Source organism: Lygodium microphyllum, chromosome 21 (genome assembly GCF_053477565.2).
Source record: "Lygodium microphyllum isolate KBCC chromosome 21, Lygodium_microphyllum_v1.1.10, whole genome shotgun sequence".
Lineage (NCBI taxonomy): Eukaryota > Viridiplantae > Streptophyta > Polypodiopsida > Schizaeales > Lygodiaceae > Lygodium > Lygodium microphyllum.
In genome coordinates, this window is record NC_141155.1 from 120,408,012 (window position 1) to 120,435,246 (window position 27,235).

General features: G+C 37.9%; 1 protein-coding gene across 1 annotated transcript; it reads right to left on the reverse strand.

Moving 5' to 3' along the window:
• Positions 1 to 22,613: 22,613 nt before the first annotated feature.
• Positions 22,614 to 25,922, reverse strand: LOC148018491 (transcription factor GTE9-like). The gene is made up of 8 exons (XM_087661576.1): positions 24,438 to 25,922; positions 24,296 to 24,341; positions 24,044 to 24,208; positions 23,843 to 23,931; positions 23,332 to 23,508; positions 23,162 to 23,228; positions 22,930 to 23,060; positions 22,614 to 22,853 (listed from the first exon to the last, which is right to left on the reverse strand). Exons 1-8 carry the CDS (start codon positions 25,920 to 25,922, stop codon positions 22,614 to 22,616), a joined length of 2,400 nt encoding a protein of 799 aa, XP_087517702.1.
• Between the last annotated feature and the right edge of the window lie 1,313 nt (positions 25,923 to 27,235).

The following is a 27,235-nucleotide window of genomic DNA, read 5'->3' on the forward strand; positions in this document are numbered from 1 at the left end:
CACCATTATATGATTTTTTTCTACCCATCTCTTCATCCTCTTTTACTCATTCCTCTTCCATCTCTTTCCACTTCTATTTCTCAATCCCCTTAGTTGGTTAGTGGGTATGAAGGATTTGATCAGTAGATTCCAAGAAGAAGAGGATGGAGCTCAACTGATTCTCTCACAGAATCATAGATTAATTGGCCATTAATTCTAGGGGACTAGACAATTGCTAGTCAAGTGTACCAAAATTATGTTCATTTTTCCCAATAATATTCACAATCTCTATATCCTTCAGTGAGATTGACAGCCCATTTTGCTTGGTACCTAGCATATATGCATAGGCATTCCCATAACGATCAAAAGGACATTCCCAAGCTTTGTATGAATGTCAATGTGAACATTGATTCTCAATAGCTGGATGTCCTATATTTGCATGCCCTTTGTTTACCTAGCAGATACCTTATTTTGCTAGAAAGAATATGCTGCCTTCAATTCTTTCAGAATCCTCCAAAATATTTTATAGATGAGTCTTTATCCATGGATCGTTTTTGTAATCATCAAGCTTTCAAGAGGGATCATCTTCACTGATACCCCTGAATGTATCTTCTATGCTTCTTAACGATATATTTTTTGGAGGTGCCATTCAGATGGTTGTTTTGTGTTTGTGATGTATTAATTTGTATGTGATGAGTTCGTGCTGGTTGAATAATGGTGGCTTCATTTGTTTGAAGAGAGATTTCTTCTCATAAAGCTCAACATTAATGTTTGCAAAAGGTGCCAGGCAGTTGCTAACATATTCATTTTTTTTCACTCTAATGATACCATGTGTAACATGCCCAATTGAGGACCCCTCAGTGGCACAATTTTAGTGACCCCTTAATGGCACGATTTTAGTGGCCCATCAATAGATAATCCTATGCAATACCACTTGATACTCTTTAGAATAACATGGGCTTTTTCACCTAAGTTCTCTTGAGTCCACTTTGCAAAATGGAAGGTTTTGATTGTGAACTATGAGAATCAACTTAAATCTGGATTCCTAGTTCAATGTTAAGGTCTCCTAACAACTTAACTAGTATTGGTCATTGAGCCACTACATTTTTAAGTCAACTCAAATCGAAGTAGATCAATGTTGCACTTGGTTTATAGTGAGTGAGAAACAAGGGGGAGTGATATGCATTGACCCCTCTATCTATAAGGTATAGTCTCAACTTTGGTCTCCTAAAATGACATTGATTAGGGTCTAAGATGGCACACTAGATAGTCAAGTATTCAACCTTTTCCTAGTTCTAGTGCCTTGAAAGAAAACTCTCAGCTCATAGAGATTACCCATCCATAGAATGAATCTATCGATGGTTCTACCCTCTAGCTTTCCTCAATAATGGTTTTAATTACTTAATTACCTCCTAAGCTTATGTTTTAGTATGTAAATGTAACTTTCTTAATTAACCCTTTAGAAAAAAAAAATCCTTCATGTAAATTAATCCACAACACCAATACAATATCAAACATTATTTTGAAAATAGTTGTAAAACAATAATATTTATCAGCATCATGTCCAAGGCACCATGACAACCTAGGATTCCATCCCTTAATCTATGATTCCTATCCAAATCTTACGGTATATGATCTACCACTCCACCCTTATTTTGTATTAGAGCCTTCTAAGAAGTTTATCTTGGGCTCGTATAGATTAGTGACAAACCTAAGGGATTTATGGCCAGAGTTCCCTAGCACCATTGTTGCCTCCTAATCTATATCCTCCATATGGAGATACCTCTCATGTCTAGGGCTAGTCCTATATTCCAGTATGGTCATACTAGCCCCTTGGTGAAGGGTTATTGTCATTAATATTTGGGAATGCTTAGTGCATAACAAAAATCCACCCATGAGGGCACAAATTTTTTTGCATAAATACACAACCAATGCAATCAACCTATCATTAACAACTAGGGAGTCAACCAATTTTTATTTGTCTAGGAGAACCATGTCTTTTCCAAATCAACAAACCTTATCTTAAATAGATAAGTCAATAAACCAAATTAATGTCCTTTGGATACTTCACAAAAAAAGATGCAATCTATAACTACTTATTCTTCCTTAGAATGCAATCTCAAAGTGATACATACTAGTCACAAGTTAAAGTAACACCCTCTAATCTTTTCTTTACCTTACAAGGCTTTTTAAAAAAAATGATTCAATACTTTATCATGCACTATTGAAATATTTGCAATCACACCTACTTTAGTCCCCTTGTGAGGATTAGTGAGGGCTCAGGACCAGAATCCCATATACACAATAGGAGAAAGTACCACCACTCAAATCCTATAAAGCATTGTACTTGCACTCTTTTTATAATGCAATGATAGTACTCTTTTCTTTCCAGTAAAGTGTCATGTCATTGTCAATACACAAGATTGTGTTTATGAGTCCAAGTCTCAATCTTGGAACCTAATTCACTTGTGTAACAATTTGTCCTTGTCAGGGTCAATGTCTTCATGAGTTTCCTTTTCCTCTTTCAATCTCCATAGCTTTCGCATGTGCCGTGCTCTAGATCCCGCGTATTTTAACATAGTATCATGGCTCACCTGAGCATGGCTTAACTCATTTTAGTAGATCTTCACCTCTGGTCCATCTCTTCTTAGCTTAGTCTCAGTCTATGAACTTACTTTCCATCTCCAACTTCAAGCTTGCCTTCATGGCTGCCATAGTGAGCAGCACCTTATCAGATTGAAGCTTTTGTATCTCACTCCACAGGTCAAATATTACCAAGCTTCCTTCTCAAAAAGTGTTCGCCTACTACTGATACTTCTTTGTATCATCTTAGAACTTGACATTGCCTCATCCACCACCCAATATTGTCAATTTTCTCAGGTTCTGTTCTGTGGCCTCCATAGCCAAACATGACCTGCTGCACTTGGAGCTTTCATATATCATCATAGAGATCATATCTTTGGAAGCTTCCTGCTAGAGAGTTGTGCCTTTGCTCAAGGAGAAGATTCCTATCACTAACACCTTGACATTGGCCACTCTAGAGCCTAGCATTGATGAAATTTGTGGTCACTGTCCAGCATGCACCTTATGCCATTTGTGCCGTTGTTGCCATCACTCTACATGTCGTGATGTTGACGACCACCGTAGGGAATTGATAGTCCATCATTCAAACTTCATTTTTATTTAAAAAATTTTGAAAATGATCCATTGTAGCTCCCACAATCAGCAAAAAACCGGGGCTGGGTCAAAACCCTATTCTAGGAAGCCATAGCCAAACTTTACAGAAGCTCAAAAATCTCATTATTTTCTCTCTTCTACTAGTGGAACAACCCATTGCCACTACGATCTATTGTCCCAGCATAAAATCAAGAAGGGGAAGATTCAGATTTGAAAGAACTTGAAGGATTTTGCAGATTTGGAAGACTTAAGGAAGAAATAAGTGTCCATTGACACTCATTTTGTGCTCTCAGCACGTGTCTTTTGACACATCTGAACCAACTCTTCTACTGCTCAAATTTGATAAGTCTGAACTTGATTTGCTGCTATTTTTGCAAGTCTAACATGGGAAAAACTCTCCAATTGCTCGCTTCAAAGGAGTCAGGTTTCACACCTAGGAGACCCGCATCAAACTCATCCTAATGAAAAAGGGCCTCTAGGCCATTACCACTGGAAAAGAAAAGAAGCCTCATGATGCGGATCTTGCTACCACTTGGAAAAAGAACAATGATAAGGCTCAGGCCACTATCAAATTGGAGCTAGACAATAGCTATATCCACCATGTGGATAACTATGAGATCTCAGAGGATACATGGAAGAGACTTGACACTTTGTTTGGTGCACAATATAAATCATCAAAGTATTGTCTCCTGATTGAGTTTTTCAGGCTTGAAATGAATTCTAGCACATCACTTGCCACACATCTAAATTACATGGAAGGACTTCTAACCCAACTTACAAGAATCAACATTAAAATGGAAGAAGATGTTTGCATCTGTGTTCTACTTGATAGTTTGCCTCCTGAATATAATAATGTATCAATAACTTTAATCAACATACCAAATCCTGAACTTGTTGATATCTAGGCATCACTATTAGAGGAGGAAAAGAAGCTAGAAACTAAGAAAGAACCAAGCACCTCTAGAGATGAACATGCATTATATGTTGGCAACAGGTAAAAAGGCAAGAAGGATAAGCTCTTGTGTGACTTCTACAAAAGGACCGAACACACCGAGAAGTTGTGCCATTCCAGAAAGAGGTCCCAAAAGGCCTATCTATTTGCAATCAAAGAAGAAGAAGAAAACGGAGCAAAAAAAGAAGAAGAAGAAGAAGACCACCAGGAGAAGGACAAACCTCATCAGTCCTTCTATTCAGATAGACTTTTTTAGTTTTCTATTTCCTAGCCCTAATGCCTCAAACATAAACTTGTAAACTCCTCAGTTAGCCTTGTATTAAAACCTCTATACACTTTGTGAGGCCCCTACTACAGCCTCTGGATGTCTATCAGGTTTGTGGTACCCACATTTTGCCTTTTTCTATGACAGCCTCTCGTGTTTTGCCATGTTTATGGTGTGCCCACACTTTTCAGGTGTTACTTTCACTAAAGCCTCTATACGCTTTGTACTTTTGGTTGTGATTGAGGAGGGGTGTTAAGATATTTGCAATCACACCTACTTTAGTCCATTTATGAGGAGCAGTGAGGGCTCAAGACAAGAATCCCATATGCACAGTAGGAGAAAGTACTACCACTCAAATCCTAAAAAGCATTGTACTTGCACTCTTTTTCTAATGCAATGATAGTACTCTTTTCTTTCCAGTAAAGTGTCATGTCACTGTCAATACACAAGATTGTGTTTATGAGTCCAATTCTCAATCTTGGAACCTAATTCACTTGTGTAACGATTTGTCCTTGTCAGGGTCAATGTCTTCATGAGTTTCCTTTTCCTCTTTCAACCTCCATAGCTTCCGCATCTGGCATGCTCTAGATCCCGTGTATTTTAACATGTACAACTTAGGTGTAGCACTTCATTCAATCCCTATGGATAACATTTCTTTCAACAATGAGCGGCCATTTCTTAATGCAATAGTCGTGAGAAATTTAACACCATTGGGACTCAAACTAAATATAAGAATCATTTCCATAGAAAACAACTTGCTCCTTTCTCACTTAGGATTAAAATTAGTAGAAAACTTTACTTTCTTTTCCATTCAATCATGTTTAGGACTGCCAAGAATTGTATTGGGAATGCAACAAGTACCCAAGGATCCTCTGCGGGTCATGGGTCAAATGTTTCTTTGCTTGATGGAGTAGCGAGGCTCAAAGGCATCATCATGTTGTCCTTGAACTTCCCATCTCAATGGTGCTTTTGCAAGACTCCAAATCTTATATACACTACTTGCCTTTTTAATCTTTCTTGGAAGATGTAACAAGCGGGATACATGGGAACTAGGGGTTAGATACCCAATTATACCTTATATACCCTGGTCCATGTAATTGGGTATAATTCTTGTATATCCAAAATATGTAACGAGTGGGATACACACAACTAGGGGTTAGATAACTAGTCACACCAACTCAAGTATATAAGGTGTAAGAGACCCAGTTTAGGGCATCCAAACATAATCAAGAATTCACTCTTCACCTTCTCCTTCAGCTTCCATGGCTTTCTTCCTTCTTCTCTCCTTTTTCTCATCTTTCTCTCTCCTCTTCTAGTCTTTCTCTCCCTTCTTCTTCCTCTCTTTCTCTCGCTTCTCCTCTTTATCCTCTCTCCTCTCAACCTCATTCATTAAAGAAGACCTCCTTTATTCACACACACACACTCTCTCTCTCTATCTCTATCTCTATCTTTCTCTCATTCTCTCTCTCTCTCATTCTCTCTATTCTTATCTCTCTCCTTCTCTCTCTCTCTTTCTCTCTCTCTCTCTATCTCTCTCTATCTATCTTTCTCTCATTCTCTCTATTCTTATCTCTCTCCTTCTCTCTCTCTCTCTCTCTCTTTTCTTTCTCTCTATCTATCTCTTTCTTTCTCCCTCTATCTTTCTCTCCCTATATATATATATATATATATATATACATCTCCCCCATATCTTCTCTCTCTCTCTCTCTCTCTCTCTCTCGCTCTCTCTGTGTATATATATATATATATATATTCCTTTCTCCCAATAATATCTCAACACATTGATTATGTATCCCTTTAAGCGTTTATATAGCCTTTGGAGGGCTATTAGCGTTGTTGTGCCACTACACGAACACAATGTGAAAAACTCTAGAGTGCATCATCATCCAGCTTTCTTATTGATTTAGAGAGTCAATATCATTTGAGTCATTAGTGCTAGTGTCAATGGCATGGATGGTCCAAAAACAGTAGATTTTTGGACAATTTTAGCCTATTTTTGATATTTTTGATATTATTTATTGTAAATATCCTAAAAAAGCTAAGGAAACTTCTAGAATAGGGTGGCATGCAAAAAACAAGTGGCTTTTTAAGCCAGTTTTGAGATTTTTCATAAAAAAGAAAAAGATGGGCAAAATCATGCACATTGCGATTGCAGCTGATAGGCAATAAACAACACTTTGAACTAGGAAAAGGAGTGATCTAGGAGATTCTTGAGTAGGTGTCTTGAAGTTTTACCCCCCTTTCGGAGAAAGGGAGTCATTAGATTTGGGTTCTAAGTAGTAGAGAGGAAGCTGCTTTTTTGATGCACATTTTTGGTCTACGAGGGAGCTCCAAGAGATCTAATGCTAAGAGATTGGTTCTGAGCAGTTCTAGATAAGAGATTCTAGGCTCTATTAATATATATCGATTCAATTCATTGTACTTTGTCTTTATCGTATTTACCTCTTGTCTATTCTTTTTCTTCTCTTCCATCTCCTATCTCTACTTCCTTCTATCTCTGATCCCCAGTGGATACGATCTTTCAACTAAAACCCCTTCGACATTGGTGAACCCGACATAAAAGGTCATTAGAAGGAAAGACAAGATGGGAGAACCTTCGAATACAATTATGAGTGATGTTTTGCAGTAGCTAGTGTAGAATATGAATATGCTTATGTAGGTACAACAACAACAATAGGTGATGCAGGCTTCTGCTCAAACAGAAACTGTTGTGATGAATGCTCTACAAGCAATTGAGCATGAGATGAAGTTGTTCAATAGTAGGAATGTATATGCATATGTACATACCTATGCTTAAAAGATGGAATTATTTGGAGTAGCTCAAGTTGCATGGAGCTAGTATTTTGTTCGGATCACTGTACATGAACTGAAAGCGCAAATTATTGAATTGTACATGTAGGATGCTGACTGTGTAGCTTTCAAGGAGACACTTAGAGAAGAATTTTACATTGAAGACACCAGTTTGATTACATGAAAGAATTTTTAGGAGTGGATTTTACAACCCAATAAGGGTCTTGTGGCTACAAAATTGTTAAGAGAATTTGAAAGTCGATTTGAGTAGTTAGATCTTGCAGAATAGCAAGCTTTTGCAAGTTAGGAAATTGCATTGTTTCTACAAGCAATATATCCTGAGCTTCAAGAGAAGCTTGATGATTTGCTAGAGGATCAAACTATAGAGACGGGTCTTAAAACAGAGTGGAGACATGTCAAGGAAGTTGTTACTACACTTGTGAAAAAGCATAGAAGAAGAGAAAGACTACATGTCTCTAGCTTGCCCACTGTTACAGACAAAACAATTGATGTATCCAGTAAGCCACCCACTTCTGTGGCTAGACCTATGGTTGTACCTATTGTTCCCACTGTCAGGGAGAAAGATGTATTAGATGAATCGGTTAAAGGCATGTGGGATCTTCAATTGAAGGTCACAAAATTGGGTGAAAAAAGATAAGAGGAAAGGGGACATGTAGCAACCCCTAAGCCAGGTAAAAGATGTATGTGGTGTGATAGTTTGCAACATGAGAGAAAGGATTGTATTGCCTATCAGGAGGCCTTGGCACAATAGCTCATCTTTTGGAAAGATGGCAAGATCCATGCACAAGAAACGGGATTGCCTCTTGCTTTGAATTTTGGAAAGCAAGGTATGCAGAAGTTGCTGGAAGACATGGTTGTCCAAAATGCTTATGCAGCTATACATGTTTCTACTTTTGGTCTACAGTTGGATAGAATGCATGGCCAAGTGATGGTTGGTCCAAAGGCTGTAATATGGATACATGCTTTGCATGTAGCTGAAAAGAGAAAAGTTATTGATAATGAAATATCTCATGCAAGCAAGACATTCATCACATAATTGGTTGGGAATCACTAGTAGATGCATATTCAAGTTATCTAAGGGAGTGACAAGAAGAAATGTCGATCCTCCTAAAGCTACAAATCAGCTACCTCCCAAGCATGTTATGGAAGAGGTTAGTCAGGAACAAAAACAAGATAGCAAACAAGAGTTAAAAAAAGAGGGCAAATAGCTAGGATATAAATTGGAGTCTGATATTGAGACAGACACAGATACCTTGGAAGATCTTGTAGTGGAAGAGTCAATGATTATATCTATAGATTTTCTTAATGCATCTGAAGAAATTTGTGAATATCATGTTTTAATTGATGTAGGGACTCAAACATAGATTGGTGACTTGTTGGATGCACATGATTTGCAGGATATAGTTATCATTTTTTGCGACAGTTCATGAGATGCTCAAGGATATGCCTTTAGAGGATGTTGGTGATGCTCCACAAATGGAAAATGTTTCAGATGCTTTATCAAAGGCCTTGATAGACAATTCTAAGATGCTTCAAGATATAGATTGTTTCTATAATGTGCCCGATCCTCGAATCACGGGACACGTCTTAGCAGTCCATTGAGAGATATATCTAGAAGACGTCATCTGGCACTCCCAAGGAAGGACACGGGGTTTGCCAAATAGGGTCTCTCGAGTCTGCCCCACAATGGAACTTATTTGGCCATTCCCACTAGCATCGACCTGAAGTCCGGGTTCCTAGTCAACATTGTCTAAGGTCACAAACCTACTTTTTCCTAACATTTCTTGTTAACCTTTCCTTTGAGGAAAGCTCTCGGCTAACCGAGACCACCCTTCCGTAGGATAGACCCATCGGTCACATCCACCACGCTTCCCTTGAGGGTTGTCTTAGTTATCTAATTACCTACCACATTAGGTTTGACACTTAAAGGCAGCTTCCTTAATTAACCCGTTAATCACAGGCTCCTTTACGTAATTTAGGCCACAGACACAAAGACAAGATAAAACAAGATAAAACACTTCCTTAACTTATCTTTGGATTAATATGTGTTTCCTGCCCATATAGGAGAATTAAGTGCTCCTTTCTACCTGTGCAGAAAAATCCTTCCGTCTTCCGGCAATAAAACCCGAAGGTTTATCCCTCCAAGATTCCACCTTGTAACTAGTATCAAGGCCTCGAGATCCCATCCTAAGTCACGTAGAACACTTGTGTAGAGCCCGGAGGCATTGGGATTCATGATCACAACCTCCACTAGCACCCAAGCGTCCTCCTATGCCAAGTGATTTCCATGGAGAGACCTCTCACGGCAGGTTCGGTCCACATTCCCGGCGCGGATTCATAACCCCCTTGGTTAGGGTTTGGCAGCTCGCAGGGGGGTAGCTAGTGCCATCCTTCCTTAATTATCCCTTTAGGAAATCAACCATAACTGAAGCAACCAGCATAATAACAATTTCTAGGGACATCCCTTTCATTCCATGGTAATCAGTCATCTCGGACCCGGCCATGAAACCATCAAACACTCCCCACTTGGGTTAAAATCCAAAACCACATTAACAGACAGTTGAATGCACAACCTCTCGCTTCAAGGCATCGCAATCCCATTGCATGCACAACTAGAATTTTAACTGGATGTTTCAATATCCCAATTAAAGGCGAATGTGTCCCTAGTGATGAGAGGAGAACAATTAAAAAGTGACAAAGTACAAATATATATAAAGTACAATAGATGAGGAAATATGATCTCTCGTCCAATACCCATCAACTTTTTAAGGAAGGAAATATGCTCTGTTGAGAGACTTTTAATGAGTAGATCTATATGATTTTGGTCAGTTGAGATATTTAAAAAATCAATGGATTTTTTTCTCAATGACAATCTTTTTCTACATGGTGACATCCTCAGTCACATCACCCTCATGTGTAGTAAGCTTAGATTAACATCTCCCATTACTAAACTCTCACTAAAAGATGAACCCCTTCCCACTCCCCCTTTAGAAACTATTTAAAGAAGGACCCCTCTTCTCATTTTTAACACATAATAACAATAAGTCTACGAGAGAGAGAGAGAGAGAGAGAGAGAGAGAGAGAGAGAGAGAGAGAGAGAGAGAGAGAGTGTGTGTGTGTGTGTGTGAGTGAGTGAAAATTGAAAGAGTTAGAAACTCTATAAACAGTTTGGCGCACAACGATTCCCTATGGAAAAGTTATTTCTTTTCTTGCTATTCGCATCTACACACTTAAACCACCATTTGGATTATTTTTGCTTTGGTTGTATTATTGAGTTGTGGTAGGTATTTGCACTTGAAAGGGTAGCAATTCATGAACATCAAATCAAGATGCAATATGGTTATCCAACATCTCAATATCCATATTGTGCACAGTTGCATTGCCTTCTTAGTAGGTGGTTTGAATTCCAAGGGTCACAATGGCATGTTTGGCATTTGGCACTTGTATCACTTGTAGTCAGATCTTGAATGGTGCCATATCTTTCTCCAGCTATTGTAGTGTGATGCATTGTTCTAATTTCATTTCAACCCTTGCCATGTGGCTACATTTAGCTCTTGTAACATCAAGCATTTGCCTACGCACATTAGATTCACCATTTGTATTATTCATGCTTTGATTGTATTATTGTGTTGTAGTAGATGATTGCACTTGGAAGGGTAGCAATTCATGAACAACAAAGCAAGATGCAATGTTAAATTGATTGATTTGGCATAACACATTTGGCATTTGAATATCTATATTGATGATGTTTATGTCGTGCATGGTGATGAGAACATAATCCAGCCCTAACTCTTGTGGTTTGCCTAGTTTATCCCTAGTAACTTTGAGTATTTGCTTACATGCACATAATACACAATCTCCAAGCATAGAATGTGTTGTGAACGCCATTGTCTAAGATAACCTAATATGAAAAGAAATAGAAAAGAGTGTTGTGATAATAGTTTTTCAAAATGTGAAGTTTTTTAAAATGTTATTCAAATATACTTTCGAAAACATAAATTTGAATATTGTGAATTCAAAAAAGCAACAATGTAATCTCACATAGGCAATAATAGTAATTGAAAAAGAATGTTATGTCATTGTCATCATGAGTGATACATAAGTTCAAAGCATTTGAAATTTCTCTAATATCCAATAATAGAATGAAGAGGTCTATTGGAGGATGTGTGAAAAAAGTTTTGAAGAAATTAGATATGCTGACTAAACTATGCATTCAACAATGGACTCATGCATTGATTCATTTGGTTTAATATTGCAAAGAGCCTATTCATGCAAACTTTCAAGGATGTGACTTGAACATCAAGCAAAATGCTATCAGGTGTAAGCAAACTATTATTCTTCTGAGCCAAAAACTCAGACACTCCATCCTCTGTATGATTGTTATTCTTAATAAAGTTTTGTAGCTTATCTTCATGATTTTCCAAAGCCCATATTGCCCAATGTTTGTGAATAAACTCATAGAGTTTTCCTATATAGCCCTTTATTTCATCTATCTCTTCCATTAAATTTAGCCCATTAGCTAAGCCTACTTTACATCTTTCTTCCAATAAATTTTTGATCCTTTGAGGATGATCACCAAAGTTCAACTAAGAGAGATTGGAGCTCTTTGACATTTGTATTGAAATTTCATTTATTTCTCAATTTCATCCAAGTGATAGATGAGCTTGAGGGATATGAGATAATTGTTATGTCCTTTGGCATATTTAAGGTCACATCGAATTGACCTCCTCCTTGCCATATCTTTGATTTTATGCACATTGATCCATGCTTTGGGAGTGCACTAAACAATGTTTGGTACACAAACATTCTTTTTTGGATATGTGGTCTCAACATGCTCCATGCTACCATGGTTATACAAAGTAGCCACACACACACACACACACACACAATACATTTTCTTAAAGTAATTGAATACATTTTATGACCTGGGCACACTAAAGCTTCTCCACATCTATTAGGGGAGACTTTAGCAAAGGTATGTGTCAAGCTACAAGTAAGTCGAGAGAATAAACACATAAGTCACAAAGTTAATTACAACATTCATAAGGCACAAACTTAACCACATCTCTCATTAGTAAACCTAACATACATACGTGATAATTATAAAGACTCACCTAGTATGAAAATTTTAAAGTACACATAGGCAACCTCAACTCTATTTTGTGCGATTAACATATGGACATATATAAAACCAATAAGAGAGAGAGAGAGAGAGAGAGAGAGAGAGAGAGAGAGAGAGAGAGAGAGAGAGAGAGAGAGAGAGAGAGAGAGAGAGAGAGAGAGAGAGAGAGAGAGCACATGCATTATCAAAACATTTAAGCATGCATTAATATACATACATACATAAAACCAAGAGTATACATTACTATACACAAATACATAAACCATATAAAATGCATACGCATACACCTTTAATATGAATCATCAAAACATCCAAGCATCCATTAATATACAAACATTGTTAGAGGATTTTTTATCTATGATTTTTTATCTAATATACAAACATTGTTAGAGGGAGGGGAACGTGAGGCTAGAAAAAGAAAAAAAAGTGGAGAAAAGAAAACAAGGGCAATTTTTTTTAAAAAAAGTGATTGAGTTTTGGAGCTCTTGGAGACACCACCATAGCTCATGAGAAAGTTGAAACAATAGAGAAACTCAATGGGAGGAGAGCCAATGGCATCCTAAGAAAAAGTTGGAGTGTATATTAGTATATTACTATAATAATAGTAACTAGTGTGATATTTGCTATCATTAGCATTCATAGGATAATTCTAAGTCTTCCAAGGCATTTCCTTTAGATACATGATGCTCTACTGTTGTTAGATCATTGCTAGACTAAGAATCTATGATTTTATGAAGGATTGGAGGAGCAAAGGCTTGCATTTTCACTAGTGTAATAACAATAACCAGTAGGATTTTTGCTATAACAAATGTTTCTCAAGGTGTTCTAAGGCTTTTAGAGGCATCTCCTTCATGTGTCTGGTACTTAGGGGTGATAAAGCATTGTTAGAATAAGAGTATATGGTTTTATGAAGATTTGGAATAGAATAGGGATCCTTTTGTTTTGCTCTAATAAAACTATAATAATAGTGATGAAGCACTAATTCTATCGCCATACAAGGTTTAAGTAGGATCTAATGTATGTTGAAGCTTGGTGCAATATGTCAAATTGATAAGGGTTGCCATGTATGACATTTTTTGACAATGTATAAATAGTTTTGGAGCCAATATCATTTGAGTAAGTCTATGTAATGTAGGATTACATAATTGAAGAAGGTGCTCTTTGAGTAAAAGCCTTAGAGCTTGGGTTAGTACTCGCACTTGAGTGTATGGAGTGATTATATCTAACAAAATCTATCATACAAAGAAGGATCAAAGGATTTTGTAATGGTTCGTATCTTGATGTTTTGTGTCTAAACTTGATTTAGTTCCTCTCTTTTGTTATTCTTTCTAGTCTTAAATCTCAGTACCCTTCTTGTCACAACCCTTGTAGTCAAGGTCTTTAACAATATGAAAATAAATATTTTAAGAGGGAAAAAAGAGAGCTAAAAGAGCATGAGATTTTGGTTATTACAGATGAATGCACTACGAGCCTATTTGAGGAGTTGAACTTTATTGACATCTTAACTAAAATTTCAATAGCTATACATGGTGAAAATGAGACTCAAAATATGATATTTTCAGTATATTCTTTGGAGATGTATGAGGCTATAGCACAAGTAAAATAATGGGCTGATGCAAACATAGAACCAAAACATAAGACAATTGATAAGAAAGTTAAGCCACTTGCTTTACCATTGACATTGGGTAGTGAGGGTATGCATAAGTAGGTATCAATGCAGCCACACTTGCATGATCAGAAGAATCGAGGTCATAAATTTACAGTTGAAACATTGAAGGTGGTAGAGAGACATCTTTGTTGCTTGTTGAATGGGAATGTTTCATATAGATGTTGGCTAAACATAGGAAATCATTTGCATCAAAGCCAATTAAAATAGGCTATGTGGACTCGAATATTATGTTTCTAATAGTGATTTTCACAGTGCCACCCATTTTAATACCTAAAGCTTATTTTCCTAAGTTGATTGAGCTCTTGAATGAGAAGATATGCTTGAAGATATTGGAACCATATTTAGATCTATACTCTAATAGTTGGTTTACTGTAGCCAAGAAAAATGAAGCATTGAGGTTCATTCAAGATATGCAACATGTCAATAAAGTGACAATAAGAAATGTGGGTGTAGGTCCACCAACACTAGTAGATAAATTTGCAAAGACCTTCATAGAGGTAGAGCAAATTCTTCTTTGGGTGACTTATACTTTGGCTATATTCAATTTCAAGTGTCTATTGAAAGTAGGGACATCTCGATAATGAACACACCCTTAAGATTAGTATAAATGTGTACTCTTCTTGTAGGGTGCTAGGAACTTAGTTTGCAAACATGATGAATGCAATGAACAAGGTGCTTAGGAATTTTATTCTGCAGAGCTTACTATGCCCTTCTTGGATAATGTTCCAATAAAGGGATGTTCAATGGATAAGAGGAATGATGAGTTGGATGCTTATGGGTATAGGCATTCTGTTGTTGACCATATTAGTGACTGTGAAAAGATCTTGGTTCTTTTGGAAGAGATACATATAAAATTTTCAAGCCAGAAGTTAGTTTTTGGAGTTGAGGAGGTTTTGATTGTAGGCGATATATGAGGGCCTTATGGAAGGATGCCATTGCTAGCTAAGATAGATGAGGTTGATAGAATGCAAGATGTATGCATTAGTATATTAGAAGTTTGGAGGTTCTTGGGAGCATGTGTATTCTACCTACTATGGATTCCTCATTTAGCACACGTAGCTATTGCTCTTTATCAATTGTTGAGGAAAGATCAGAGGTTCTATTGGGAGAAAAAACATGCGAAGGCTATGAAGAAATCGAAGAGGCTCATTAGTGTATGCTTATTGTCCAAACTATTATTATAGTAATAAAAACTTCAATGATTGAGCTAATCATTCTCTAATCAGTCCAAAAGCCTTTTTGAAGCATCAATGCATAATTTAGGTATTGCAAACATTTTCCATAAAGATCAGTAGAGCATAAGCCAATCAACTGCTTGCTATCAAAACTAGAACTACAAAAGATGGGAAATATAGGAATAAAATAATGGAGGAAAATACCTGCTACATTGGCGGGTATATAAGATGTAAGGGACTTGACATTTGGACCATCAAATTATAGTAACAAGTCTCCCGCATCTTCTCCCTCTCTCCTGCTTTCATGATTGTCTTCTCTCTCTTTTTGTCTTTTTCTCTCCATTTCTAGTTTTTCTCTCTCCTCATCACTCTATTTCTCTCTCTTCTTCTTCTCTCTCTTCTGCAGTCTCCTCTCTCCCGAACCCTCTCCTTGACAATTGGTATTAGAGCATAGGTTCTTGATCCAGTTGGCCAACATTCCATTCAGTTATCTTTGTTTGTCACACAAATTTAAGAGCCATAGGTACACATGTACAGACATGCCATGGAGCAACAATGGAGTTACCAAGGATTTTTGGACCACAAGGACTACATGTATGGAGCATTAATGGATTCTTAGACCAAGTTTGGAGACTGGAATACCAAATTTAGTAGCTCGTCACTAACTTTGAAGTAGATTTTAGGGTTCCTGGTTAAAGAAGTGTTTTAGAGGACTTAGAGGAGCATATTTTTCCTTCTACCTTTTGAGAACATGCATTTTCTTCTTCTTCTTTGATCCTTCTTCCAAGCTTTCATGGAGAAAATCCCTTCTACCATATTGATCGCTTGCTCATTGTGGGAGATAATTACAAGAAATGCATTCTTGACATCATAAGCTTCTAATAGACAACTATCTTGATGATTATTCACGGAGTGATGGTAGCCGTTTTCAGCTTGAGAGAGGTGCAACCTCCTGTGCTATTCTAAGAGCCTCACTACAAGGAGGTTGTGTACAAGATGTTGTAAGTTTGTTTGAAAACAAGTAGCACAAAAGATTCAACAGACTAGAAGGAGGATCAAATCAAGGAGCTTAAGGCATCCATGTAAGGCACAACAAAAAGCGTTTGAACTGCGGGCTTTGCCCAATAGCCAAAGATCGAGGATGCTTCATTTCCTTCCCGTAGGATCCATGCATTGTCGGCATTTTCTTCAAATTGATGCTGTACTTCAATAAATTACGTGTGTCAAAAAGGTTTGAATCCTTGTGTTGAAGCTCCAGCTTCAAAGCATTGACCTGAGTAGTGGACTCAGGCAACTCTTCTTTCTCCTTTTGTAGATTCACGTGCCGCACTGCATGGCCTAGACTCCATCCAAACGCATCATTGCCTTGCTCTGCAAAGTAGGTGGATTGAGTCTTTGCTACCAAGGAACTCAACAATAGTAAGTAGGGTTTTGACCTTGTTGGGAGGCTTCTTTGGAGCAAGGGCTAAATGCATCCAGTATCCAGTGTGCACTAATCAGATACCAGGGGAGATTCTGAAACAAAAGTGCCCTTCATGGTTGCTAGTGCCTGGTGATGGGACACTTCCATTTGGAATTACACTCTTCATCGAGCTTTTTTTTATTATGTCTAGCATCTGGCTTGAGGATGGCGCTGGTGGTGGAAATTTCCTTTGGCTCTATGGCATTAGGTGCTTTCTTGTATGCAATCAACTATCTAGTGTTTGATCTTCGGAGTCTTAGTGGGCCTGTTTCAGCTGCACTATACCTAGGATACTCCATCTTGATAGTGCTTGCAAACTTGCTAGCGACTAGCACAATTGGTTTCTTTACATTTGGTAGTGCAGAAATACTGTCATATTCTTGTTTGCTTGGTCTTGAATTCTGCAGTCAAAAGATCAAGACTTGCATATTCCATCATGATTTGCTTTGCTTTTCTTGTGATTTAGAGCTCCATAATAGTCCTTTCTAAAACTTTTTCTATAGTTAGTTCACCTAAATGAGCTCTATACATGTTACCATCCATATTTGGCTTTAATGTTAATAATGAAAGATGGCTAGTGAGTGATGACTCTACAAGGTAACCCGGAAGTGCCATTCAATGGAAGCCAAATCATTAGGAGATTGCCCATCTGGGAATTTTGTAAGGGGGGATCTCTTTTAATCCTAGAGCTACACCAACAACAAGAAGTGCTATAACCATTGCCTCCCTACCACAATGTGCAATTGAATGAAGAGCAGTCCAATTCCGTGAGTCTTTGAAGTTTATATTCATCCCAGCAACCAATGTTGGTGAAATACGAATACATCATTCAAAACCAGATGCTCTTGTTGGGAACACATACTTGAAGGCTCTGCAATTCAGAGAAGAAAAAGAGCTTTGTGAGCATGCTCTGAAGATCCACAGTGTTAAGGCAATATCATAAACTCTATGGTAAATTAGGCAATAGTTGTACATAGATTGGCTAATCAGATCTTGGAGCTGTCAGATTCAGGTTTATTGCTCCACTGTACGAAGACATCTTCTCATCACCCATTGATGTAGCCTTTGCAGCATGCCTTCAATAGTGTCAGGATTGACTGTGGATGATAAATCTAGCATATACTATCCTCTGGCCATACCAACAAGAACATAATTCTTTGGGTCAAGCAATGCAATGCACACACTTAAAGAGTGAACAAGAGTTGACTGTGGTTGCACTTGAAGTGGTTGTTGCTTGTGTTATTCAACTTTCTCTACTGAATCATACCACTTAAATGTAAAAGGCTTGAGGCTGTGCAGCTTGTTGTTGCATCTAATGCTACTGAGTTGTTTATGATTGTGGAAGCACAAACTATTGCTAAGAAGTCGTAGATAGTAATGAAGGTGTGTGTTCTAATTGTGTTTGAGGGGGTTGTAGAGACTGAGACATCAAAGCTGCTAGAGGAAATTTTCATCCAAAAGAATAGGCTCATCAACCTTTGTGTTGCTGTCAACAAATGAGGCATACTATGATGTTGTAGACATTACATTTTGAATGACTTGGCTACTTGATCCATTCTTTTGATTTAAGACTAGATTGGCAATATATTGAGATGAAGATGATTGTAATCCAGGTATTTGTAAATCCTTATAACCAGATATAGACATTTGATGATGGATAGATTGTGCTAAGATGTCTCCACCATTTAACTATTGCATATGATGTAATGAAGACTATTAGGTTGCACCTGCTACTACTAGTTTGTTTCTTGTTGAGGTGTTGATTTTCCATATGGCTCATTAGAACACAAAAGATGTACTTTGAGGGTTTTTTTTTTAATCTTAGCATCGTCCTCTGAGTCACTTTCAGCAAGCTGATCAGAACCCTACTTGTCTTTTAAGGAAGCTACAGTTGAAGATAGAGGCATAGATTGAACTAAGGTGGTGTCCCTCTGCGCAACTAGAGTAATTGTTGAAAAGATTGTTGTCATCTAAAGGGATTCCTGCAACATTTATCATCCTGTTGTGTTAGATGTTTGTTGCCCTGTGACCTGTGTCACATGTATGTTGCCATGTGACAATCTACAATCAATTTCAGAACCATGAGATACCTATGCATTCTTTGAGGATTAGTGATCACATGATATTGATGTAGCTAGCTTCTACCATGCTTTGGAATATTCTAAAAGTGACTTGATTACAATGGCAACTCAAATCAATAGCTCCAGTTCTTGTGAACAAGGTTGGCTTCAAACACAAGCTAATATTTAAAAACTTGGAGCTTTAATTGATCGATATATTACTCTTATGAAGGCGGGCAAAGAAAATAGAGCAAGACTTGAATCAAGTATGGATTCTCATCACCCTGAGTATTATCAACAACATGATGAGTATTATGGTCATGATGACTATTCTCATGGGCATTATGCACTAGATGCTTATGTTTATGGCCAACATCTGTATGCTGATGGTACACACTATGATCTACATGCATCTTATGAATATGGACAGTAGCAACATGCAAATGAACATGATCATTATGCAAGTACATCTGGACAACATGTTAATGCTTATAAATATAATGTACCATGTGATAATGTAGAGTATCATTCCATTGAACCTTGGTAGTAGGATGGCTATTATGGTGGGCAACATGCTTATGCTTATGAGAATCCACCTTTTCAGCAACATAGTCATGATTATATGTGTGAACCTTCCTTAATTCAGTAGCCCAATTCTTATGGAAATGACAATAATGGTTATGCTTATCAGTACTCTTATAGCTTTAATGAGCAACAAGTTCATAACTACCATGGTATCCTATATCTCAATCAGTTCATACCTCATGATCACCCAAATGTAATGATGAGTCCTTTTCAAAGTGCTGATGATGAAGAAGAGAGCAATGAGGGCAAGATGAATAACAAGAAGGGGATAATGAGCAACATGATCAACAAGAAGATATACACAGTACAAAAAATCATCCTAAGATGATGAAGAAAAATCATGATAAGATGATGAAGGAAATGTGTCAAATGAGAGCCACCATGGACACACTTAATGCCAATTTCTCCAAGTGGTTGGAGATTCAATTGAAGGGAAAAGAGCAAGAACAAGAAGGGAAGAGTGAATAGCAAGATGTACAAGCTCATGACATATTAGCTGAAGAATCACATGAGACACTCACAGATGTAGATGGTTATGCTGAAGGTTTTAGACTCTTGGAGAAACCTCATGATGACCTTCTTGAGCATCAATTTACCCTTAATCAAGGTTTACAATAGCCATTGAACACATTTGATAATGAGTACCTTGATCATGGTTATGATAACTTGTATATATTTGATGATGATGTAATACATGATTTGGGCATACATGAATATGAAGATGGCATTGTGCTTTCCTATGATCCGAGAGATTATGGATATGACTATGGACTTGATTATGGGGATACTTGTATCCATTCGATCCGAGTGGATTGGAGTATGTGGTTGATAGCCATTCACTTCTCTTAGACAATCATTATGACGGAATACCTTTTGATCCAGGAGGTTAATGGATTGCTTGGGATATCATTTAGGCCAGCATCCATCTTGCGGGCAATTTTTTCTTTTTGTTAGGCTCTTTTGGCTAAAAATTGGTTATCTATGGCTATATTTTAGTGCAAGGAAGATTGGAGACAACTCTCTGCTTTCAATCAAATTTGATTATAAATTATGGACACCATTTAATGCCATACATGGACTGAAAGTACTCGAAGTAAGCTCCATTTCTATGTGACAAACACCCTAATCGGAGTTATCTATCAAGAGTTATTACAAGTTTACCCCTAACATGTGTAGAAAAAAAAAAGAGCAAGATACACGGAAGATGTAAAGTAGAATGATCTTCACAATGGTAGAGAATGATTGAGAGATTCTACAATGTGGGATGTAGTCTCTTTTACAAGCTTAGACAAGTTGCTCTTGCTTATATCATAGTTGATCTCATTGTCACATGGGATTCCAACTTGAACACACATGGGTTTACTTATATCTTCTCTCATGTACTTATGTAAGGGAGAAATCACACATTAGCAGGTTGCTAAACCTAGGATAGCCCTCAGGCCTAGCCACACCTAGTTAGGTATGTAGTGCTTCCCTAGGAGAAACTCATAACGTTAAACTCTACATAAGGAAAAACAAAGGAAAAGAGCCATTTTTCCCACATGGAAACTATCAAAGACTTCTCTTGCATGAACATGCAAACACAGTGGGGCTTTATGACTATGGTGATTGCAACATCAAGATCCATGTTTGTCTTGATTATGGAATTTTAGGTTATAAGCCTAAAGCTGAGAACATTATGGCATGGGCACATTATTGCATGCGAATGATGCAAAAAAACTTTCAGGGATTGCTCACTATGGCTTCTTCTTATGCAAATTCTACCATAATGCATCAATTGTGCCTTTTATCTATAGACAAACTCTTACATTTCTCAGCAAATCAAAACAAAGAAAACCTCTATGCATGTATCCTTAATTTTTGAAGAGTTTCATACCAAGATTAAAACAAACTCTTCCATTTCACAATAAATCAAAACAAAGCAGACTTCTAGACCTATATTTTAAATATTTTGAAAAGCTTCTATTATAACCATTTTTAATTTGCATACTAAACCGAAAATTTCCATAGAATTGATTAAGATGGGCTCCAAAAACTTGGATGTTAGTCTCAACTTGTGGATGTTGTTTCTTAACTTAAAAACTTTGATACCAAATTTTCAAGCAGGTGTACTAAGTCGAGTCCTTGTATCCAATCTCTAATTGGCAAATGAGCTTTAAGATTCCAGGACCTCTAATACCATGTGTAAGGTAATTAGTGCACATACGAAACACACTACAATGCATACAATGGCAAGCACATGCAACAATGAATATGTATCTTGCACTCAAGGGCTATTACCTATTGAGTACAACTATCACACCAAAAGAAGTAAAATAGTTTAGCCTTAAGTAAATGGCAGAAGAGGTTTAAGGTGTTGCTTTCCTAACTAGTTGTTGGGTAAGTGAACATAGCTTAATGTTTTTCTGCCTGAATCCTTTTACTAATTGTTTGACTGTACAGTATAGGGTTCCAATGTAGTTGAACTAGTCTAACCTATAGCAATAGCAACAACAACCTGTAGTTACACTAGTCTAGGCGTATCTATTGCATGCATGTGGGTTCTTGTTGCGAAATTTACTCGACCAGTCCTTCCTATATCTATGCTAAGGCTCATAACATTTTTCAAGCTGACCATCATTGGACTAATGCAAGGTGCGATTGCAAGCCTCTCGTTCATCTCTTTCAATAGGGCCATCCAATCTATGCTCTAACGTTTTTAGAGGTAGAAGTCCCTCAGCAGGATCAAGGTATCAACATGCCCGCCCACTTTAGCACATTAGCACGTCTTAGGAGCCCCTTAATACACGTAGATTAAAGAAGCCTTCAAACTGCTTGGTGCGATCCATTGCAATTGCAATACATACCAAGCCTTTTAATGATGCTCCATGAATATCTCAGCATTGCCAACTCTGATGCGTGTCAACCAAACATCGTCAAGTGGAATAGAGTAGCTTCGTCTTCCTACATCGAGTCTTCAAGAAAACAACTGTTAGTGTACTGTTGATCTGAATTTTATGCTTTTCTGAATATGTTCTGAACATGCTGAACATTCTGTAACATCACACAAGATATTTGCTTACTTAGACAGCTTAATTTCACACATTGAAGCTTGATGACAGAGTTCATTCAACTTATCTCAATTAATCAGGACTTCTTTATCTCACATACAGTTTCTTCAATCGACTTCCATGATTGCTATTCCCGCAATGGCTATTGTACAACTCATCTTGTCAGTGCAAAACTTTTACCCAATACTAAAAGGATGAGGTCTGCGCAAGTCCATTTTCCAGACATTCAGAACACAATTAACCGTGTGCCATGTCAAAAACTGTTCTAACACACAACTTGTGCGTACAGACCATCTCCCACTTTGATCAGGGATATCTTCTGACTTTTGTTTGTTGAAGGCGTTGATCATCATCACCTTCTTCTTCATCATTAACCTTCATGAAAAGACCCAATTGCTCTAGGGCATTATTGCATGGATGACCAGACACCGTTTTCCCCTCTTGTGAAACAGAATTGCTCCCTTTTTCCATGTATGTCGAGCTGGTGAGCATTTCTAAATCTTTTAATACGTCCCAACTCTCATCAAAGTCCACAGTTTTCTTCATCTGTCCAAAAAAGTCTGGTTAGAATCTCTTGCTAAATGCCGGTCAGATTGATTTATGAAATCAGATGTCACAGTACCTGCTGCAGACGTAAACGAGCAGCCTGCCTTTCAGCCTCCCTCTGCTGTCTGGCTTTTGCTGCAGCTGCAATTTCTGCTTTCTTCTGGGCACTTTCTGCAGCTTTTGCTTCAGCTTGCAGCTTAGATTTCTCTGCATGACATCATTTGAATTTTTAATAAGGTTCTTCTGATTTGCTCCTAGTTTAAAAATTTAGAATCTAGATACAAAATTTACACACAACAGGTACACACGTTCTTTAATGTGCCTCTCTAGTTCTTCTCTGTCTCTTTTGAGCTTCTCAGGATCAGTAGTATCACCCTGCTCCACAAACAGAAAAGGTAATGAGAACAGTTCCAACAACAAGCATCTAGGAAATCCAAATTTATCCTCTGATTTTATGAGCATCAGACATTCTAGCTACCTTGATACTAGGCATTGTCTTCTCATGAGCCTTCAAGATTGTGTCAGCAAAGCGGCTTTTCAGAAGAGCAGTTCGAAGACTTTGCTTCTTAGGGGGCAACTGATGCTGCAAGGGTGCATTTGGTTGCTTCTGCCTTGACAAAGTTCCTGCACAAGGCAATGTAGTGCAAACGAAACGCTGTCAGATACAAAGACCACTAAAATATTACATTAAAAAAGTCCTCATTTAGAGAAAGAATGGTGAGAAGTATAGTGCATCTTGTGGGCGCTGGGTACACACTTTTGACATCATTATTCGTTGTTGTCATCATCATCTTGTGGTCAATGGGGCTGCCCGGTTGCTTGCTATTGATAGCAGTCCCTGATGATAAATCCATTGATTCCTGCAGGTGTCGGCATGCATAGGAAGGGAACCTTTTAAAGCCTCCTCGAAAAACTTACAGGCTCTATAGGTAACTAGGCCATTGGAGGTTCAAAACCAAAACTCTTAATAGAATGTTTAAAAACTGCACCTTTCCATTAGAGACTTGTTGTTCAATGCCACAAGATTGAGCATCATCTGCTTCCGAATCACTTTCTGATGAGCTTCCAGAGTCAGAACCTGTTATCCATGCTTACCCATCAGCAAACAATATTATTTTATATTTATGAGAGAGAGAGAGAGAGAGAGAGAGAGAGAGAGAGAGAGAGCTGATATTGAAAAACAAACATACCACTAGAGCGTGATCCAGAGTCGCTGCTGGAGCTACTGCTTGAGCTAGTGCTCAAGCTACTGCACTTACTGTCAGCAGCTTTGTCCCTCTCAATTTCCACAGGTGGAAAGCTTGTTGTAGGCATATCAACCCCAATATCAACATCCTCCTCTCCAGTGGCACCACCTGCAGTTACTTGAAGTTATTAGACAGTCGGGTTTAAGGAGTTCTCTTGAGCCCTTTTAACATAGTTGCATGGTTCATCTTTGCTACCTGCAGGACCCTCTCTTGAGTCCTCAGCGACTGCATTTAGTGGCTGCTGACAGGAAAAAAAAAAGTGAAAAACTAATTTAAAAACAAAAAGTAGGTTAGACAAACGGAAAGCAAGAAGCAAATAAAGATTACAAGCCTGAACCTGTGTTATTTCACCAATATGAGTCTGCTTCAAAGCATTAGGCTGTATGAGTAGATTATAAAGCTCCCACAACACCTCACAAGGTACAGAATCAATGTCTATGGTAACTAATTCCCCATTCTCAGGTTTCAAGCCAGTATATTCTCTCTGAAGAATCTTCATAACTTCAACCACCTTATCCTGTGGAACAAATTCCATAACCTGACTGAGAATCTGTTTTTGTTCATGAGTCATATTACCCTGTAAATTATTTATGCATGGTTTTGTCTGTTTTTGTTCAGAAGTCGTATTATCCTGTAAATTATTCACGCATGGGTTTGTCTGTTTGCGCAATTTACCATGTACAACTTCAGTGGACCACGTAATAGGCTGAACCATATGATTCCCCTCTGCATTCACCCCTCTTTGAGTGTCTTGACTGATGTAACCGTCAAGATTCAGTTGTCTTATTTTTGTTTCTATTGTCTTCCATCTGGACTCGAACAGTTTCAGTAGAACATCAGCCATTGAATGTACATCATGACCCTCTGGATTGTATTTTTTTGCATTGAAGAATGTCAGTCTCACATCTTCTGCAAACTCTAAGGGAGAATTGTACATGTTTTGATGAAGCTTTTTTTCAATGGTGCCCAGATCCATTGGTTTCTCAATAATGCTAAAATAGTCAGGTGCTTGGGATATGACTATGTCAACTGGTTCATTGAAAACCCATCCATGCTTGTGCATCTTAAGCCTCTGTAAGATTGTATTACACTGTTTCATAATATCTGCTATTTTTTTGGCATAAAGGTCTAATTTCTGTCGCTTCATATCTGGAAGGTTGGAAAGTAGCTGCGAGTCTCTTTTTGAACCACCTTTAGACTTCTCTGTCTTACCTAGCAAATCACCTGCATTTGCATAGGACCGATTGGCCTTAGAGGTCCCCTTTCCTTTGACACCACCTTGAGGATACAAGTCTGAGTTAGCAAATTTGGGTTGACGAATTCCACCACCTTTTCTTTGACAAAATTCTCTTGAACTGGAAAAAGGTTCAATGGACTTAAAAGATGAATCATTGTTCTCGTGTTCTGCCGTTTGCAAAAGTGACTTCAGCTCCTTCTCTCGAGCTTCAACTCTTGACAACAAGTTTCTAACTTGTTGCAGCTGGGACTTCAATTGCTTCCTTAGCTCCTTTCTCTCAGCCTCTGAAGATGGATTATCAAGACTAAAACACACCGTGTTACAGTGTAAATCATTCCTGGCAGTCTCATGATCCCAAACAGAAGGTTTATGTCTTAGACTGCAAGAATCCTCTGAATCTGTTTCAGATGGATAAAAGCTCTGTCTGTTTGCAACTTCTGATGTCCTCTGACTACGTACATCATGTGAAGGAGGAAATTTAGATGGAACACTGATTGGTGACAGCTGACTTTTCCTTACATTCTTATTGCTACTTTTTCTCTGCTGATTTTGTCTTGAATGGGAATTGCACCGAGCAGACGCCATTGAGCAAGATAAGATACATCTGTTTGTATTTGCTTGATGACAAATTAAGTTGGCAGATTTCTCTAATGTATGCACCTGCTGACTAAAAGAAGCATTCAATTGGAGGTCTTGCTGAATTCTGAATGGAAAAGACAAGCATTTGGGCAAACATTTCTTGATAGTATCTTCAGATGTTTCTTTCAAAGGAGCCACAGGCTGTGAAGATCCTATAACTCAACTCTGTACAGTTGAAAGAACCCTTGGTAAAGCTTTTATTGAAAATTAACATATGCCTGTGCATGACTCTATAAGCATGCATAATTGGTTGTCAAGTCGGGAACATGGAAACCTGCACTCGAGCTATGCCAGATTTGACAAAGTTTGTAGGGGCCAAGCTCATAGGATGTTTATCTGCATTATTGATGTAGCCTAACAGCTCAACAAATTCCACTAAACACCACGTGGATATTAATTATATCATTTCAGTGCTTTTTAAGCATCCATGGCTTAAATATTGTGCAGTCAATGAATAATAGTGGTCTTGTTTGTGAGATTTTCTGGTTTAGCCCATGAAGCAGCTGTGGTAATAGCTTAAAGATCAATAAATGCACTGAAATATATCACGATTGGCCAGGACATGCTAGAAATAACAAACATGTAAGACACTAAAAGGGTCCCAGAGTGTGTGCCTTGCACTACAATGTTTTCAATTAGAAACCTAAGATTGAAGAGTCTATGCCAGACATGCTGTTGAATGACCTGCAGTAAGTGTTTGTGGAATTTTCTTCTTGTTTCCTACTAAGCCTACAGGATCACAGCTCATGGGTGTTTATAAATACTAGATTTCAATGATACACCCACACTTCATCCTGTGCTCAATTAGGCATATTTGGCTGGCAACGTTTCACAGACTTGCAGCATAAAGTTCCTGAATTGCATGAATAAATGGTTCTGTCTTATGCTTCCTTGTAGTCATCACATTCCATGCTACTGTTGTCCACATAGTTTACTGTTGTTTCAGGTGCATGCTTCATCTAAATTACCTGATTACCACATGCAATTTTTGAAGCAAAGTGACACTGCTCGGATACTATTGTTTTATGCTTCCTTTTAGTTAGCACCTTCCATGCCGCTATGGGTCCACAGGATTTACCATTGTGTCGAGTGTGTGCTGCTGCATCTAAATTGCCTGATTATCACACACAAATTTTGAAGCAAAGTGGTATTGTTCAAGATGGTACTAAGTATCCTGAAGATTGATTGGACAACAGTTTAAGGGTAAGCACGCCACCATGTACTGCTGAGGGAGAGAATATACGTACCCTGAAGGTTGA